This window comes from Pygocentrus nattereri, chromosome 17 (assembly GCF_015220715.1).
Source record: "Pygocentrus nattereri isolate fPygNat1 chromosome 17, fPygNat1.pri, whole genome shotgun sequence".
NCBI lineage: Eukaryota > Metazoa > Chordata > Actinopteri > Characiformes > Serrasalmidae > Pygocentrus > Pygocentrus nattereri.
Window position 1 is genome coordinate 10,581,868 of NC_051227.1, and position 20,000 is coordinate 10,601,867.

Here is a 20,000-nt window from a genome sequence, read left to right on the forward strand (position 1 = left end):
ACAGTATAAAAGGTGCCATAACTTTTGCACAGACCAATAGCAATTCATAACTGACATTAGCCTGTGTTGCTGTAGGTGGAGCCATTCGGCAGAGCTTGTATGCACTCGTCACAATTATTTTCCCAGTGTTGCACTGACTTTACGGAAGTTCACGTCCAATTTCGTGAAAGGTTTCAATGGAAAACCGGCCACAGACTGTGTTATCCTTTAAACATAAGCTTAACCCTTTGCACCTCCAAAATAACAAGATGAAACTATATATTATGTACATGGAAATGGTTTTAAAACCAGTTGTACACCCACACCAGCAGGAGCACCCACACCAGCAGGAGCACATCTTTGTAGAACTTTGAAAATGAGATGTGAAGTTATTAGAGGCACCTAATATGAAGTGTGCTTAAGTTAATGTAACAAGGTTTTATTCAGAGCAATTCTAGACAATTTCTTTTAATCCACTGATCATTAAGTGCCCACATGATATAAAGAGGAGCTGTTGTTTTCAAGTTATTTTTTTAAAAAATGGAGATTTTGAGGCAAAGTAAGAATCAATTTATTCCTTGATCTTTATTGAGAGAGATAAAGAGAGAGAGTAAGAGAAAGTAAAATAGAGCCATCAAAAGGGCACCGAGGAATACTATGGGCACAGTGCCCACTTTGGACCACACACAGACTGTAAATAACCTCCTAGATTCACCAGGCATATTGAAGAACCTCCCAACACACCGACATGGGCCACAATGGTCAGTCAACATCCAGTACTACAAATGCCAAAAATGTAACAATAATAAAGATAATACAATATACTTTAAGCCAAATTCCAAAATCAAGACTAATTGAATTACCAGCTTTCAGGTTATTTTTAATATAGTTTTTACCTATTTATTCTCAACATATACTGTAATTTTACAGGAAAATACTGTTTTGTTTTGTTTTTTTGTTTACAGGATTGTGCTCTGGGCATTTAGAGCAGTGCACTGGTTTACAGTGCCACACATTGCAATTTACAGTAATTTACTTTCGCCTGTAAATTTACAGGTTTCAGAGTAAATATTTTACAGTACTTTACTGTATATATGCTCTCAGAATAAGTAAATAAAAACTGGAGTTCAGAAAATGATTCAAAGATAGAGAAAGAGAAAACTCCAAGTGACCACCTGCAATATCTGGTAGACCACCAAACTGTCCCCATCAGATAAAACATCCATCCTCACATCATCCATAATCATAATCAGGGCAGTGAAGAGGATCATCGGATGTATCTGCCAACACTTCAGGACATCGACAACAGCAGGGTGATGAGTCCCGCCAGCAAAATTACAGCTGCCCCCTCTCGTCCTGGACATCATCTCTTCTGACCACTTCCCTCTGATAGAAGATTCAGGGCCATCAGACCCAGCACAGCTAGACATGCTAACAGAGTGTATTTGCATTACCATATAGATGTTTTTTTTTTTACACTGTTCATATTATTTTGTAATATTCTGTACTACACAGACCTGCAAATATGAAGATATTCATATCTGTATTATATAAATATTCACACTTTTTACCAATATTTTGCCATTTAATTACAAACTAGTCACCATTATCAACAAAAAAAAAAACTATCATGTTATTTTTAAATAAGAATAATTTTTTACCATTATTTTACCATTTTACTAGAACTTGTCAACAGTATAGTTACTTATACTTAACTTATTTATTAGTAATATTATACTACTTATTAATTAGTAATAACTAAAAGATTAGTATGAAAAATTTGTACTTTCAGGTTACTATACATTGTTACCATTGTTGTATCGTTTTATTACAAAATGTTTACCAATATAATTACTAACTAATTAATTAGTAGCAACTAAAAATTTAACATGTTATTTTTTAGGTTACTAGAACTTATTATTTTCCCCATTTCATTACCAATTTATTACCTGTATAATTAGCAACTTATCAACTAGTAGGAATTGAATAACTAGCATTTTATTTTCAGATAAAATAACTTTTTTTCCATTATTTTACCATTTTACTACAATTTGTCAACAGTATAATTACTAACTTATTAATTAGTAATAACTAAATGATTAGTATGAAAAATTTGTACTTTCAGGTTACTATACATTGTTACCACTGTTGTATCATTTAATTACAAAATTTTTACCAATATAATTACTAACTACTTAATTAGTAGCAACTAAAAATTTTTAGGCTACTAGAACTTATTCTTTATCTATTTCATTACCAATTTATTACCTGTATAATTAGCAACTTATCAACTGGTAGGATTTGAAAAAACTAGCATTTTATTTTCAGATAAAATAACTTTTTACCATTATTGTATAATTTTATTACCAATTTGATAACAGAAAAGTTACTAATTAATTAGAACAAGTAAAAAAGTTAGCATGATATTTCAGGTTACTATAACTTGTCATCATTATTTTATCATTTTATTACCAATTTTTTACCAGTATAATTGCTACCTTATTAAATAGTAACAACTGAGGAGTTACCATTATTTTATCATTTTATTAACAGCTTGTTACCAGTACGATTAACAACTTATTATTTAGTAACAGCAAAATATTTGCATGTAATGTTTAGGTTAGTACAACTTCTTACTATAATATTACATTATTATACTCTTATTACCAATCTGCAGTGTAGAGTTACAACTATTCCTGTAGATTTCTTTGATCAACTGAGGCCTCCCAAAAAGAATGCTGTAAAGTGAGAGAGGAAGCACCCTGCACATATCCGTCACATTAGCAATTCTAGCAGTGCTAACTAATGAGCTTCTACTCTTATGTTTCAAAATTGCTCATAATTACACAGCAGTGTGTTCGTTCTGAAAACACCAGGGTTCTGTGATATTTCTCAGTCAGTATGATTGTAGGTGAGAGGCCACATGATCCGAAAAGGGCAAAATCCAGCATGGTTTTATCTTCACAGGTTAGCACACATTGTGCCGGCTGCAATTAAACACCATCTGAGGGGAATTTTAATAATACTGAACGAGCATGAACAAAGTGCTCTTATGGTAGATAATGAGGGGTGTAAGCGGCTGAGCGTCACCATCACCTTATGAATATGCCATTACAGGCCGGGGTCAGATTCCTCTAGGTGTCCTCCATTATGATTTAAATAGAGCGTAATAAGTTCTAACTGTCCTGTTCAGCCAAAGTTCTTCTCCGGAGTTCTAGTTTTTCCATTTTTGGAAGCCGCGTTCCACCCTGACCCGGAGTTTTGCTTCCACTCCGGCTCCAGCACGGGCTGCAAATTGAGTTTCCCAAAGCAATCATGGAGCTTTTCAACAGCGAACACCACGCATTTGTGTGAAGGACTTTAATGCGGCCTACTGCCGAATCTCCTTAATGCTTAGCAAGCTGTTTGCATTAGAGCATGGAGTCTAAACAGCTCCATTCCTTTTTGACACGTTCTCTTATCAAATCCGCACTGCGCCACGAGCCGAAGAAAGAATGCGGCGGGTTTTGTTGCACAGGAGAAGAAGGAGAAGTGACAGAGTATGGAGTTTTGCGGATGAATAATGCAAGCTAGCGATTTGTCCAGAATCCGGAACGAGGGGAGGAAAAGGTAGAATGGAGAGACGAATAACAGGAGGTAATTACATCCCCGGAGAGATACAGCAAAAGGAGGAAAATGGGACATGCAGGTAGAGGATAACAGTTGAAGGAGATACAGAGGTGGAGTGAATATCTGTGCAACAGAGCGAAAGAGCAAGACAGAACAGGTTGGAACAAAAACAACAGAAACGTAAAGTCCTGTTCTGGACTTTTTGCTTCAAATCTTTTGGTTCTGAAGACAGAAACAGAACAACAGAAGCACTAGACAAACAGGGTAGAAAGTAAGGGAATGTGCATGAAGCAGTAGTGGTGGTAGGATTCGGCTTGGTGGGCCTAGGTCTATACCCACTTTTGTCACAGGACCACCCAAAATTACGACTCAAACATACTTCAAATATTAAATCTTAAGAAATAAATAAAAACGCAAACAAAAATTAACCGACACTGTCAAAGGACACCACCTTTGCAAGTCTATTTGAGGGATTTCTTCCCTGCTAGGTTTGCCCTAGACAACTGTAAGTGCTACTACTGTCCAATGAAGTCTAGGAGCAACAACAGCTCAGCCACAAAGCAATGGACTATGAAAACTCACATGTTTATGTAGCTTCTATGTTTAAAACAAGCCTAGTTTTATATTTATATGCATCCCAGTTCCTGCTTTCTTTCCATTTTAACAATGACGCTAACAATGACATTTCCAGTTATGGTTGCTACTTTGTCCAAGGAAGTGAAATTCAAAATTTGGCCAACCCACAAATTTGTTATTCCCATCCAAAATAACATTATCTATTGAGCTTTAGCAGACTCAAGTTCAATGTGATCGAAAATTTATTTTGGAAATTACTGAACAATCCAAAATTAAAATATTTTTCACCTGTACATACTTTTCAACCTAGCTGTAAATCATACTTCACTAGTTCTGAACCTTTTCTACTTCTCTGACATCTTGGAAAGCAACTAGAAACTCGATGACTATGGAAAACACTTAAAGGCAACTGGGCAGGTGCTGAATTTAATTGAATCAGCATCAGAAATGTTGAATTCAATCTTGAGAATCATAAACATTTTTGAATTCAAGTAAAAGGTATTCATAAAAAAAAAAGATCATTCAGGGGTTCTTTAGTAAATGGTTCTGTATAGAACCATGAGCAGTCAAAGAACAATTTGTATGACTAAAGGGTCCTTTGCACCAATCTATACAGAATCTTTTCAAAAGGTGATCTATAAAGCAGCAACAAGGGTTCTTCTATTGCTACAACCCCAATTGCAATGAATTTGGGACATGGAAGAGAGGAAAATCCTGAAGGTACAATCAGAAAATGCTTAGTCTGTAATGGCATGTAAATAGAGGTGAAATTGGTCTAGCGTGAGGAGAAAAGCGGATATGGGAAATGATTCCGCTGTTGTGCTTCTGGAATGTATGAAAGGACAGTAATAAAAGGTGCTGGCACTTCTGCTTCATTAGGTGCATGAAAACCATACTGACCACTGTGGCTCCATCACTTCCCAAAGAAAAGAGTCTCTAGTGTCATTTTTCTGATCGTGAACAACCATAAAGAGCCATAGATGATCGTTTTTATGTTTCCTTGATACAAACCTCACCTATAGTAGAAGCCAGTGGGCAGTTTGAATTCCCTGAATAAACATTTGGGCTCAAAAAGCGTTTGGGAGCTGAGGACACTAATTGTTGAAGCTTTGTAGGTGGAATTCTTTCCCATTCTTGCTTGATGTACAGCTTCAGTCGTTCAACAGTCCGGGGTCTCCGTTGTCGTATTTTGCGCTTCATAATGCGCCACACATTTTCAATGGGAGACAGGTCTGGACTGCAGGCAGGCCAGTCTAGTACCCGCACTCTTTTACTACAAAGCCACGCTGTTGTAACACATGCAGAATGTGGCTTGGCTTGGCGTTGTCTTGCTGAAATAAGCAGGGATGTCCCTGAAAAAGATCGCAGCATATGTTGCTCCAAAACCTGTATGTACCTTTCAGCATTAATGGTGCCTTCACAGATGTGCAAGTTACCCATGCCATGGGCACTAACACACCCCCACACCGTCAGAGATGCTGGCTTTTGAACTTCGCGCTGATAACAATTCGGACAGTCCTTTTCCTCTTTGGCCCTGAGGACACGACGTCCATGATTTCCAAAAACAATTTGAAATGTGGACTCGTCAGACCACAGGACACTTTTCCACTTTGCGTCAGTCCATCTCAGATGAGCTCGGGCCCAGAGAAGGCGGCGGCGTTTCTGGGTGTTGTTGATATCTGACTGTCGCTTTGCAAGGCAGAGTTTTAACTTGCACTTGTAGATGTCAGCGACAGTGTTCACTGACAGTGGTTTTCTGAACTGTTGCTGAGCCCATGTGGGAATATCCGTTACAGAATGATGTCGGTTTTTAATGCAGTGCCGTCTGAGGGATCGAAGGTCACGGGCATTCAGTGTTGGTTTTCTGCCTTGCCGCTTACTTGCAGAGATTTCTCCAGATTCTCTGAATTTTTTGATGATATTATGGACTGTAGATGATGAAATCCCTAAATTCCTTGCAATTGCATGTTGAGAAACGTTGTTCTTAAACTGTTGGACTATTTGCTCATGCAGTTGTTCACAAAGTGGACCTCACCCCATCCTTGCTTGTGAACGACTGAGCCTTTCAGGGATGCTCCCTTTATTCCCAATCATTACACTCACCTGTTTCTAATTAACCTGTTCACCTGTGGAATGTTCCAAACAGGTGTTTTTTGAGCATTCCTCACCTTTCCCAGTCTTTTGTTGCCCCTGTCCCAACTTCTTTGGAACGTGTTGCAGGCATCAAATTCAAAATGAGTGAATATTTGCAAAAAACAATAAAGTTTATCCGTCTGAACATTAAATATCTTGTCTTTGTAGTGTATTCAATTGAATATAGGTTGAAAAGGATTTGCAAATCATTGTATTCTGTTTTATTTATGTTTTACACAACGTCCCAACTTCATTGGAATTGGGGTTGTACAAACTTGACATCATAACCATAGAGGAAACCTTTTTGGTGCTATATAGAACCATCTATAGCACATGCGCCTTCAATCTGAAGCAAAAACCCTTTTATCAGGCAAAAGGTTCTTTCAATTTCATAGTGTTGATGGTTCTATAGTAAAGAACCCATGAAGAACCCTCTTTTTTTTTAAGAGTGTAGGGCATGCATTTTATATACTAATGCATCTTCAAATTCACATCACATAGTCACATGTTTCAAATGTTTATTCAGGGAATTCAAACTGCCCACTGGCTTCTACTATAGGTGAGGTTTGTATCAAGGAAACATAAAAACGATCATCTATGGCTCTTTATGGTTGTTCACGATCAGAAAAATGACACTAGAGACTCTTTTCTTTGGGAAGTGATGGAGCCACAGTGGTCAGTGTGGTTTTCATGCACCTAATGAAGCAGAAGTGCCAGCACCTTTTATTACTGTCCTTTCATACATTCCAGAAGCACAACAGCGGAATCATTTCCCATTTCCACTTTTCTCCTCACGCTAGACCAATTTCACCTCTATTTACATGCCATTTCAGACTAAGCATTTTCTGATTGTACCTTCAGGATTTTCCTCTCTTCCATGCCTTTTGTCCTCCATCTGTTCATCAAAACAAGAATGAAATGGTCGGAGATCAGACACTTTTGCTCCACTTATTCCTTTTTTTCCTGTTAACTATCCATTTGCCTTTATCTCATTCCATTTCCTTCCATCAGGCAAACGTGAAGTTTATGATCATGTGCTTATTTCTCAGAGGAACGTTGTGGATGTTGTCTGCACTGGATGACTGTAGCTGTAGATCAGTGGAACGCTGTGTTGACACCTGGGAAAAGTTACTTTTGGCCAGACAGCATTATGAGACATGACACAATTAGTGATCCCCCTAATGATCCCCTTTAATGATGCTATGGCATCCTAGATGGTTGCCAGGATATCACTAAGCTATCCCAAGTGGTTGCTAAGGTGGAGATAGTCCATTGCTATCCTACCCAGGATTGTTGCTGAGGTGCTGCTAGGCTATTGCTATGTTATCCCAGATAGTTGCTATGGTGGTGCTAGTCCATTGCTATCCTACTGGAGATTGTTGCTGAGGGGCTACTAGGCCATTGCTATGTTATCGAAGATGGCTGCTAAGGACATTGCTACGAAATCCTAGCTGGTTGCTTAAGTGTTGCTTGGACACTGCAATGTCATCCCACATGGTTGCTAAGGTGTTGCTAGACCATTGCTATGGTTACCCAGGTGGTGACTACGGTGGTGCTAGGCCACTGCTGTGGTATGCCACATGGTTGCTCGGCAGTTGCTGTGATATCCCAGCAATAAGTTCCAAAAGCACAAGCACACTATTACCGTATTGACATTATGGTCATCCAGCTTAGTGGTTCTAACTCAAAGACTGCGACCGTGAACACAGTACGGAAAAAGTGTCGACCAATAAGAGGTAGATAATGAAGAACAGCAATGTGTTGGCTTGTTTGGCAAGCAAACATGATAAAAAGAAAACAACAGTAAAATGAGTTTTTCCAAGTCAACAGTTATTCAGTACCTGTGTCAATATTAGCTTTGACCATATCATTTGATCAAGAGAGAAAGTAAGAGGGGGAAGAAGGGACATCCTCATCTGGCTACCCTATTTAGTTATTCCCCCAAGTTAATAGTTTGTTATTAGTATAATACATGCTATGAATTCCTATGGGACTGTTGTGTGTCTTCACTACAGTTGGCCATCAGAACAGAACAGTACAGAAGAAGCGGAGAGAAAAAGTCCAGTAGAGTGGAGGTAAATACGTCTGTCTCCACTCTCAAATCCTTCTACCATTTGCTCTCTTGTTTTTTTAGCCGGCTGTCATGTCGGATTTCAGAGCCTGTTTTGACAAGCGACCTTCATGTGTCAATTTGCCTTTGTTCTTCTATTGTTTTTTTTCTTTTAGGAGGACAAGAAAGAAATCACTGCAGGCCATTATCTCCCCCTCGCTCGCTCTACCTCTATCTCTCTCACTCTTCCTTTCTGCCCGACTCTCTGAGCACAGCAGTACCTTTTGACTCTGCGTTAACGGTCTGTTAACAGAACAATTAGAGGATGTCAGTGATACGGTTTGTTTTCCATCTGTGCATGAGTGCAGCAGACATTCTCCACCAGCTTTGATGTTATTCCACGCAGCAAAGTGCTGCGCCTAGCCTGACACTCGTTGTTTTCTTTTCATTTCTTTCTCTCGTATTATTTGACCCGTCTTTTTATCGTAAGGAAACAGAACTAACAAACACTGAGAAGTTAACCGTGACGTTTTCTCAAAATAACGAGCCGTGGATTAATTTCACAAAGGAAAACATTCCCCGTGATGGTGAAATGTGTGTTTTGCCAGTGTGTTTGGTGAAGATTGCGCAAGAAAACATGATGAATACACTAGAATAATTCTCACACTCTCTCTCTCCCTCTCTGATGTCACTCAATGTGAAGTGTCATGTCGTTTCTGACTCTATTGCTCCAGGCACACTTCACACTCGCATTCACCTCTGCTTTTGTGGGGCACCAGACCTTCTCATTTCCAGGGACTCAAGGACTCGCAACTCAACAGAACTCGCAACTCCGAGTTACCCTTAACTAACTCCTGACTTGACTGAGACTTGTCCTTAACTGACTCATGACTTGACTCTCACTCATCCTTAACTGACTCGCAACTCAACTCAGACACGTCCCCCTTAACCGACCATGACCCAACTCAGATTCGACTTTATCTGACTCAGATTCAGGTTCATTCTCTACTGACTCGCAACTTGACTCAGATTCATGACCTAACTCAGATTCACCTTTAACTGACTCAAAACTCATTTTAGATTCATTCTCTCCTGACTCACAATTCAACTCAGACTCATGATTCAACTCACCCTTAACTGACTCTTGACTTACACTCAGCCTTAACTGACTCTTGACTCGGTTCCCCCCTAACTGACTTGTGACTCAAACAGAACTTGTCCTTAACTGACTCATGACTCGACTTGTACTTGGCTTTTAATGACTCACAGCCCAACTCAGATTCGCCCTTAACTGACTTGTGACTTGCCTCACACTGCTAACTGACTCATGACTCAGACTTGTGACTTGATTCGTAATGTATATTGACCACTATGTATATTGAGCCAATAGTAAGCCATTACGGGAGAGCTAAGAGCGTTTTATTAAGCCTCTTGCCTGGAGTGCACAAGTTATGCAGGGGGAGGGTGGAAGCCTAGTGGTAAAACAGATAAGCCAGCAACCAGGTCATGGGTTCCAAGCCCAGGACTCACTGAGTATTCCCAGTTGTGTTCCTGAGTGAGGCACAAAACCCCCCATGGTGACCCCTGAAAAAACATAATCCCCAGGTAGTGCCTCCTATCTGGCAATGCTGTGGGGAGCCTTATTTCAAGAGAGGTGAGCGAGCAACCAGTAGGTCACCAGCTCAGATCCCAGGACTGACTTGATATTCTTGGCTGTGTCTTTGTGCCTTGGTTGTACCAGATCTTGGGTTCTAAAGGGAACCAAAAGCATCTTTTGGAATGATGTCATAGAAGAACCACTTCATAAAGAACATGGTGGATGGATATTTAAGTGGTTCTGTGCAATAGACATGCAAATGTGAAGAACAATTTTAACGTTTAAAGAACCTCAACACAATGTAAAAGTCCTATACCTAAACTACTTAAAGGTTTTTCCTGAAACCAAACATCCGAGCCAAGAACCGTTCATTTTAAGAGTGTGGTCAGTTCTGAAGGAAACAGGCTGGACACTTTCAGCTTCTTAAGATAGTCACATGCACACCTCTGGATTAGCGTGCAGGCCTAAAACACTTTGCCCTGCAATTTAAGTGCAACATAAGCAACTTTTATTAAACCTGACAGTTTTATGAATAACCGATGAGATTGTAATTTATTCATGTCGTTTGTAATCAAGTTGAACGTTCCCAATGTGTGGGTCGGGGGTTGGGGCATCTAGGTGTGGGGAAGTGGTCATGTAATGCCACTGAACGCCTCCGGCTACAGGACACTGGATACAACCGGGGACAGACACAGTGTGGAAAAACTAACAGATGGACTAACAGATTTTTTCCACCCACCTAGACAGCAACTCATGCATCCATCCATCCATCCATCCATCCATCCAGGGATATGAAGTATAACTGGAAACGAAGCATATATCCTTACATGCACTATGTATGTTTGTGATTCCTGCTTTGTAGAAGTGACTGATGTTCATGTGCATTTCTGTTGGCTTCAGCGATAAGCAGCTGTATTTGAAAGCACTTGCATTAATTGAAGGCCAACCTGATCAATTGATCAGCCTAGTGATTGATGCACATGTTGATTTAAACGAGTATTGATTACCTTGACCAGGGGCATTCAGTGCTTCGTCTTAAATGGACACTCTAAAACGTTATGACCTCATCCCACCATCGCAGAGCTTATGCACAAGGTGATTCTACCGTTCATACGGTATCGCTGTCAAACGATTATCATCTATGTATATTGCAGTTGGCATGTCTTGTCAATAATCATGGGCATATCATATTACAAAGGGGTTTAATGTAGAAGTAAGAAGTCGTTTCATTTAAAACAATTATCACTGCAATGATGATGTTAATCACTACTAGCACCTCTATGGCATCTCCAGTGTTAAAAGAGTGTTAACGGTGATGGACATCAGCTTTTCCCATTCTAGGTTTGGACCTACATATGGAAGATCTAACTGAAAACATGGACGTTAAAAGGTTGCAAGACATTTGTCACTTTATATTTTCTACAGTGAATCCTTCTATTCAAGGCCTAACAGTTGCGAATAGGCCTGCTAGCTTGTTAGCTTTCCTGAACTAAGATTGTGAGGAGCAGTAATTGTGAAACAGATTTTAATCCACCTTCATTTCTAATTGTCTTTATACTTAATAATTAACTGAGAATTATTTATCAGTGATATTTCCCAGTAACAAAAGACCATGATATGAATAATCAAAAGAATTAATCAGCTGTCAAACAAGCTAATGAGAAGGTCCAGTGTGTAATTAGTAGCTCTGAAGCTGTAAGAGGAGCAGGAGGAGCAGCACATCCACCTTATCAAAGCCATCACATTCCATAAGGGAGGAGTTGGCTCTTAACGAGCTCCAGTGAGTGTTAATGAGATAATTAGGGAGATAACGAGGGCTGTCACCAGTGGAGGTGCTTCAGCTGTGCTGTTTCAGTTGTGGCTCCTTTAAAATCAGTGAAACTGGCTACAAAGAACTTTAGTTTTGTTTTCTAAAGAAAGATACCCTTATTATTAAAATATGAACATTATTTATGTTGTGTTTTACTATGAATACAGTTAAAAGCTTAAACAAAACATCTGTGTCATTTTGTTGTTTATATTATTATTATTATTGTCATTATACATTTTATATTGATATCGGTTTATATTGTTTCCTGAAACTTGATCATTTATGCATTACTAATTTTTATATTTGTTATGATTTTTTTTATAGTTCTGTATGTTTATTATCTATGTTTTATGAGTTTTAATAAAATTAAAAGTCGAATGACACAAAAAAATCATCTTACAAGTGCTCTATATATTATTTTACATTATTTTATATTATATTATACTTATAAAAATCTTTTTTTTATTATGTATTATCTTAATGGTTTTACTGTGTGCTGAGACTTCTTTCTTTCTGAGATCTTTTTATATTTATTATTTATTTATTGCTACACACTTATTTCCTATCATTTATGTTGTTTTACTACGGGAACAATTAAATGTGTAGTAACAAACATGTATTCCTTATTATTATTTATTATCATTTTTATGCATTTTTCATGGTCATTTTATTATGTTTACTTACGTATTACTGTACTGTTTTTACTGTACCTGGAAAAATATTATTTATTAATTACTCTATTTTTCTAGTTCTCATTTATTTATTCCTGTATCATTTATTGTATGTTTATTATCTACATTGTGCTTTATTATTGTAATAAAATAATCCTTTTTGTACGCTATCTTTTTCAGAATTTAAAACTTGTATTTTACACTGTAAAATCCTGCTCACTCCAACCCTGGAGCCTGATTATACAAATTCAAATAGATTATATAAATACAATTTAAATAAAAGATGTGAAAATAAATGTGCACAGATGACAGCAAGTGATAAACAAGCAATGGAAACACAATTTTCACTGTTTACATAAACATAAAGAAATTAATCAACCTATTTAAAGTTTCAACCACAGTCATGTGCAAAAGTTTGGGCACCCCTGCTCAAATTGGTTTTTTATTTTTATTTTTAATTTAAAAATTACATATCTTCTACAGAGAACCAACATATATGTGTTTTACAGTCTGATTACTGTTTATTTACTGAAATGAACATTCTGGACAACAAACAAAGCATAAAATGTGGGTTGTGCAAAAGTTATGGCACATTTTCTATTTCATTCATTTTTATTTTTATTATTTCTTAAACTCAGCAATTAAACAAAAACTGTGCAGAAAAATTTGCAGAAAAATCACATTTAAATTTATTCTCTGTATAAAATAAGTAACTTGTTTTCATCTTGAACATCAACAAAATAATTTGGCTCAAACTTTTACATATGACTGTATTAGTCCCTTACACCGAACAACTGTTTCCACAGCAACTGGCATAAAACATACACTGATAAATGGATGGAAGTCGTGTTAGACGCCGTATTTGACTAGGACGAAAGCAACGTTACAAAACGTAGAGAGGAGAACGCGGCGCAAAGGACAGCAGCAGTGGACGCACCAGTGAACATGTATATATAAATAAATGCACGTCTGGACGTGTATGCGTGACATACCTGGACGCTCGAGTGGTGCATGTCGGACGAATGGTTGCACCGTCGGCTCTGCATTTGGAGACACTCAGCGCTGTTAAAGGACAAAAAGAGAGTGATGGAGGAGACGCGATAAGATGGTCCGAGGGGACGAGTGGACCGAACAGGACGGATGACAAAAAAAAATGACCAAGCGGGACGGGGAGTGCGCTCGCCTCCCTGAAACGCAGCTGTTACGGTCAAAGACGCACACACACATACAAAGACTGACAGAACCAGCCGCGTGTCGACTTGACCTTCCTGACCTCTCCTAGCTCTCATCTATTTTAATATTAATCCAGCACATCTGGTGTGAGTGTATGCAGAAAGCTGGCTGTGACAGGATTAACTGTAGCCATTGTGTACCAACCCCTGGGGTGGGATGTCCTGTGGACATGGTCCCAAAGGGACGTCCACATACACACACACACACACACACACACACACACACATCCATCCACCATTTATCCCTCCATCATTAACCACTCTCTCATCCCACCTTAATTAAGTAGGTGATGCGATATTAATCCAATTTGATTACAAAAACTGGTAAGAAGTTTGAAAATGGTGAAAAAATAAGCAATATTCACAGCTCTGAAATGCTGAGGGCGTGTCCACTGAAGGCACTAAAACCACGACCAATCGCAGGAAAGGCTCAGCCCCAAGTCTCACTCTGACCTAAAAAATCTAGCAGCTCTACTGGACGTGTACAGCATATACAACATATACATGTTTGAGCCACCAGAGCCAAAGACACCGACCTCCCCGAGAATCAACCTCATTCCTCTTAGTCTGCAACATACTGGCTGGTCAGAAAATACATTAAAGCCTTTATATCACTAAAGTAATATCTCTCAAAGATGAAAGTAGTGTTTATCTGATCGGGACAGTTTTGGTGGCCTTGTGGGTGGTTGTTAGGAATCCCGCTGTATCTTACATTCAGGGACTCTATTACTTCCTATCTTTAGTCCTAAATTAACATCTACATTTGGTCAAGATAAGATTGACTACAAATTCATTTTTCTGAAGCAAACCTTATCGTAATTTACGAATTCGATCTTATCTTACAGCATCTCAAGTTAGGAAATCTCAATCTACTTGACTCAGGTCGAAAACCAGTTGTTACCAAGCAACTGACGATATGTGCACAGCTGAAATGTAAACAACTCATGAAAATGATGCTAAAAATGTAACTTTAGGTCTCCTCGTTATTCCCACCATCACTGAATGTGTTTAGATTCTCTCAATAATCTGATCATAATAAGCTTTCTGCAGTTGTCTGACTATTCCAATGGTCATGTAAACAACACACTCTCATTTCTTAGATAAGAGTAAGGTCTAGAAGTCCGAGAAATCTAAGAAATCTCATAAAGAGGCTGGATTTGAGCTCAGTAATCTGATTTCTCACTGCTGAGAACTCTTCCTCTGATTTCTTTCTGATTTCTCAGTGCTGTGAACTCTTACTCTGATTTCCTTCTGATTTCTCAGTGCTGTGAACTCTTCCTCTGATTTCTTTCTGATTTCTCAGCGCGTGTGAACTCTTACTCTGATTTCTTTCTGATTTCTCAGTGCTGTGAACTCTTACTCTGATTTCTTTGATTTCTCAGTGCTGTGAACTCTTACTCTGATTTCCTTCTGATTTCTCAGTGCTGTGAACTCTTCCTCTGATTTCTTTCTGATTTCTCAGCGCGTGTGAACTCTTACTCTGATTTCTTTCTGATTTCTCAGTGCGGTGAACTCTTACTCTGATTTCTTCCTGATTTCTCAGTGCTGTGAACTCTTACTCTGATTTCTTTGATTTCTCAGTGCTGTGAACTCTTACTCTGATTTCCTTCTGATTTCTCAGTGCTGTGAACTCTTACTCTGATTTCTTTCTGATTTCTCAGCGCTGTGAACTCTTACTCTGATTTCTTCCTGATTTCTCAGTGCTGTGAACTCTTACTCTGATTTCTTTCTGATTTCTCAGCGCTGTGAACTCTTACTCTGATTTCTTTCTGATTTCTCAGTGCGGTGAACTCTTACTCTGATTTCTTTCTGATTTCTCAGCGCTGTGAACTCTTACTCTGATTTCTTTCTGATTTCTCAGCGCGTGTGAACTCTTCCTCTGATTTCTTTCTGATTTCTCAGTGCTGTGAACTCTTACTCTGATTTCCTTCTGATTTCTCAGTGCTGTGAACTCTTACTCTGATTTCTTTCTGATTTCTCAGTGCTGTGAACTCTTACTCTGATTTCCTTCTGATTTCTCAGTGCTGTGAACTCTTCCTCTGATTTCTTTCTGATTTCTCAGTGCTGTGAACTCTTCCTCTGATTTCTTTCTGATTTCTCAGTGCTGTGAACTCTTCCTCTGATTTCTTTCTGATTTCTCAGTGCTGTGAACTCTTACTCTGATTTCTTTCTGATTTCTCAGTGCTGTGAACTCTTCCTCTGATTTCTTTCTGATTTCTCAGCGCTGTGAACTCCTCCTCTGATTTCTTTCTGATTTCTCAGCGCGTGTGAACTCTTACTCTGATTTCTTTCTGATTTCTCAGTGCGTGTGAACTCTTACTCTGATTTCTTTCTGATTTCTCAGTGCGGTGAACTCTTACTCTGATTTCTTCCTGATTTCTCAGTGCTGTGAACTCTTACTCTGATTTCTTTCTGATTTCTCAGCGCTGTGAACTCTTACTCTGATTTCTTTCTGATTTCTCAGTGCGGTGAACTCTTACTCTGATTTCTTTCTGATTTCTCAGTGCTGTGAACTCTTACTCTGATTTCTTTCTGATTTCTCAGTGCGGTGAACTCTTACTCTGATTTCTTTCTGATTTCTCAGTGCTGTGAACTCTTACTCTGATTTCTTTCTGATTTCTCAGTGCGGTGAACTCTTCCTCTGATTTCTTTCTGATTTCTCAGTGCTGTGAACTCTTACTCTGATTTCTTTCTGATTTCTCAGTGCTGTGAACTCTTCCTCTGATTTCTTTCTGATTTCTCAGCGCTGTGAACTCCTCCTCTGATTTCTTTCTGATTTCTCAGCGCTGTGAACTCTTACTCTGATTTCTTTCTGATTTCTCAGCGCTGTGAACTCTTACTCTGATTTCTTTCTGATTTCTCAGCGCTGTGAACTCTTACTCTGATTTCTTTCTGATTTCTCAGCGCGTGTGAACTCTTCCTCTGATTTCTTTCTGATTTCTCAGTGCTGTGAACTCTTACTCTGATTTCCTTCTGATTTCTCAGTGCTGTGAGCTCTTACTCTGATTTATTTGATTTCTCAGTGCTGTGAACTTTTACTCTGTTAAAGTTAGGATAGTAGGAAATTCAGTCGAGTTAGGACATACCTGTAATTCTCTTTTCTTATCTGGATTCATGGATAAGATTATGAACTTCAGAACTGTTTCTCTGTAACAGCTTCTGTCCTGAATTCAGTCCGAACTGAAGTTATCATGATGACTAAACAGATGAGATTTCGAGTGCCTTAGGCAAGAGGACCATGTTTAATCTAATCTCCTCAGAAATATCTCCTGAAAAATGAATGACTTGTACTTATATGGCTGTTTTAACAGGGGATTAAACATGAAAGATGGTCTGATTTTTGCTTAGCAGTTTACATAAATAATAGTGTTTCCATTTGCTTTATATGAGAGCATAATATTCTCCACAACTGCAAAAATGTGGAAAATAAATACAAATTGCTCAGTAAATTTCCATTAATCAGGGTAAGGCACCTTGGGAGCTGTCAAGCTTTGCGCTGCCATTTAATATAACTAAAATATGTTCCACCCTTGCCTGGTCTTTGAGATTTGAGACAAATGTTTTAAAGGACTAGTTGAAAAGGTAAAGAGTATTCTTTAAAGTGTGTAAAGTGTTCTATCCTTCTGGAAATGCAATTTTGCAAGTATTCACTTTCAAAAATCACTTGAACAAAGTACAGATCTTCCAAAATAATCCTTAATAAGTAATGTTTAATAAGTATGTTTCACCCTTGCCTGTTCTTTGAAAATTGCAACAAGTACTTTGGATTTACATTATTTTACATTATTGCATATTATCACAAAAATGTTTATTCACCTTAAGTGAGGATACAAACATAAGTAAAGCCTGTTACACTGTGCTGGACTGTTTTTTCAATCCCACTCCTGCCTGCAAGATAATTTTTTGGGTTCCAATGGAACCTTTTATCACAAAAAACAATAACTTTAAAGGAAAATGTAAAACATTTAAACTGTAATGTACGTTCATGTAGCGAAATCTTCTTAAAGGGAATTTTGGACCTTGTCCATTTTCGACATTTCTGTCATTCCATTCATCACAAAGTCTGCTTTTATGCAAATAACTAGTCTGTTCTTGACACCCTGAGAGAGAAAAGTAGGGGGATATAAAGAGCAGAATGAAGCACACTAATAAATCATGTTACCAAGCATCCACGTAAGATTCTAGAGGATCTCATCGACCACAAGTTGCCATATGGGCCCACTGTACATCACCAATTCACTGTTTCTTCAGTGATCCACTCACATCTTCCATTTAGCAAATTGAATACTCAATACATTTCAGAGAATGAGCTGCTACAAAGTAGAAAAACAGAAATGTGGGGCAGCAGAAAGACCCAAAGGAGTCATCTTTCCATCTGAAGAGATCATACGTCTTCTGTTCGTCTTCTAAGCACTAAATCCGCTCTGTCTATCTCCAAAGGCCTCCTTCTGCCGAGGAAAAGAGAAAGAGTCCTTCTCTTGTTCGCTTCAAAGCAAAGGAGCAATCAGTGCTGAGACCATATAAAGAACACCTAAAATCTGTGACTGTTCAAACCTTTGAAGCACAAATACACACACATTTCTTTACATACAATTTCAGGAAAAAAAGCTGGAACACTATGTTAAATGCTAATAAGACCCAAAATTTGGTGTTTTACCTCATGAACGTCGTTGTTTTTTTGTGAATACATGTTCGTCCCAAATGTGGTGTCTTCAAGACATTCTTAAAATGTTGAATCAGGAACATGTTTACCACCGTGTTAAATCACCTTTCCATTTAACGGCAGTAAGTGATCATTTGAGGACTGAAGATACAAATTGCTGTGTTTTGAAAGTGTAAATTTTTCCCATTCTTCAGTTGTGCATCTGTACAGGGCCTTCGTTGTTGTATTTTGAGCTTAATTAGACACATACTGCTACTCTGTACCTGCACTGTACACTTTATATACAGATCACTGTTTACATCTCTTTTTTTAATCAATAGTACTTCTGCATTTACTGTACTGCAATTCACCAGCACATTTCTGTCTATATACCTGATACACTTGAATATCTGACTATGCACTAACTGTCTCTACGTCCAATACACCTATAACACTTGCCTATGCACATCTTGTCCATGTTTGACACCTGTACCTACTGACTATGCACATTTGTCTGTCTTTTACTGTCTTTGTCTTTGCACTGTTTACTATGCATCTTTTATTACTGCACTGGAAAGTTAGCCCGATAGTGTTTCGTTATACTGTACTACCCTGTATTGTATAATGACAAAGTTGAATTGTATTTAATTGAATTTTCAATGGGGGACAGGTCTGGACTGCACTCAGGCCAGTCTAGCACCCACCCACTCTGTTAATGCAGCATGAGGCAGTTGGACAGAATGTACAGAATGTTTCTTTTTGTTGTCATGTTGAAACATTAAGGACGTCCCTGAAAAAGACAGCATCTAAAAGGCAGCATGTCTATGCAACATGTGTTCAGTGTTAATGGTGCTATTGTAGATGCACAGGTTTCCCACTAATACATTCCTAAACCCTGACAGACACTGGCTTTCAAACTTTACGCTGGTAACAATCTGGATGGCCCTCTTCTTTGGTGCAAAGAATGCAACCATTGTTTTTAGAAATGATCTGAAAGGTTGACTTGCCAGAATATAATACCATGTGCATCAGTCCATTTCGGATGAGCACAAGCCCAGAAGTAGGCAGCATTTCTGAATATTGTTAAAATACGGCTCACACTGTGCACAGTATAGTCTTAACCTGCATTTGTGGAAGCAGGTTTTTCAAAGTATAGCACATGTTTTTAATGCAGTGCCAGCTGAGAGACTGAAGTTCATGGGCAATAATTTGAGGTTTTTGGCCTTGCTGTTTATGCACACATTTCTCAGGATTCCCTAAATCTAAACCTAAAAATGTTTATTTGCTGATGCATTTTTGTGGTGAGCTTCAACCCTTCCTTGCTCATAAAAGACTCTGCTTACCTGGATGCTCATAATATGTCAAAGCATGGCCGCCTCACCAATTTAAGATATTTTTTGAACATTTTACAGTGTTCCTAGTCATACATTGCCCCTGTACCAATGTGTTGGCAGGCATCAATTTCAGAATGAGCATACATGTACCAAAAATGTTTTAATAAGGTAAAACTGATAAAAACTTGCAGTGGGTTTGTTTCAATACAGGTTACAGTGGATATATAAATAATTGCTTTCTATTTATTATTTGAATTTTACCCGCTGTCTCAATTTTTTGGAATTGCACCTGTACTTTGTACTTTACTAAAAGGGGCATCTTGATAGTGGGACTTGGTATGGGAACTTACATTTATATAATACTTGT

At 38.4% G+C, this 20,000-nt stretch overlaps 1 protein-coding gene across 4 annotated transcripts in view; it reads right to left on the reverse strand.

Moving 5' to 3' along the window:
- LOC108412515 (cGMP-dependent 3',5'-cyclic phosphodiesterase) overlaps positions 1-20,000 on the reverse strand; it is a 353,372-nt gene that overhangs the window by 202,806 nt on the left and 130,566 nt on the right. The window contains exon 3 of one of the 4 annotated variants that reach the window (XM_037546674.1): positions 13,418-13,487. The exons of the other annotated variants lie outside the window; for them this stretch is intronic. Within the exon in view, the coding sequence (XP_037402571.1) occupies positions 13,418-13,471 (54 nt within the window). The 5' untranslated portion in view covers positions 13,472-13,487. The remainder of the gene's footprint in view (positions 1-13,417; positions 13,488-20,000) is intronic. 4 annotated transcript variants of the gene reach the window in all.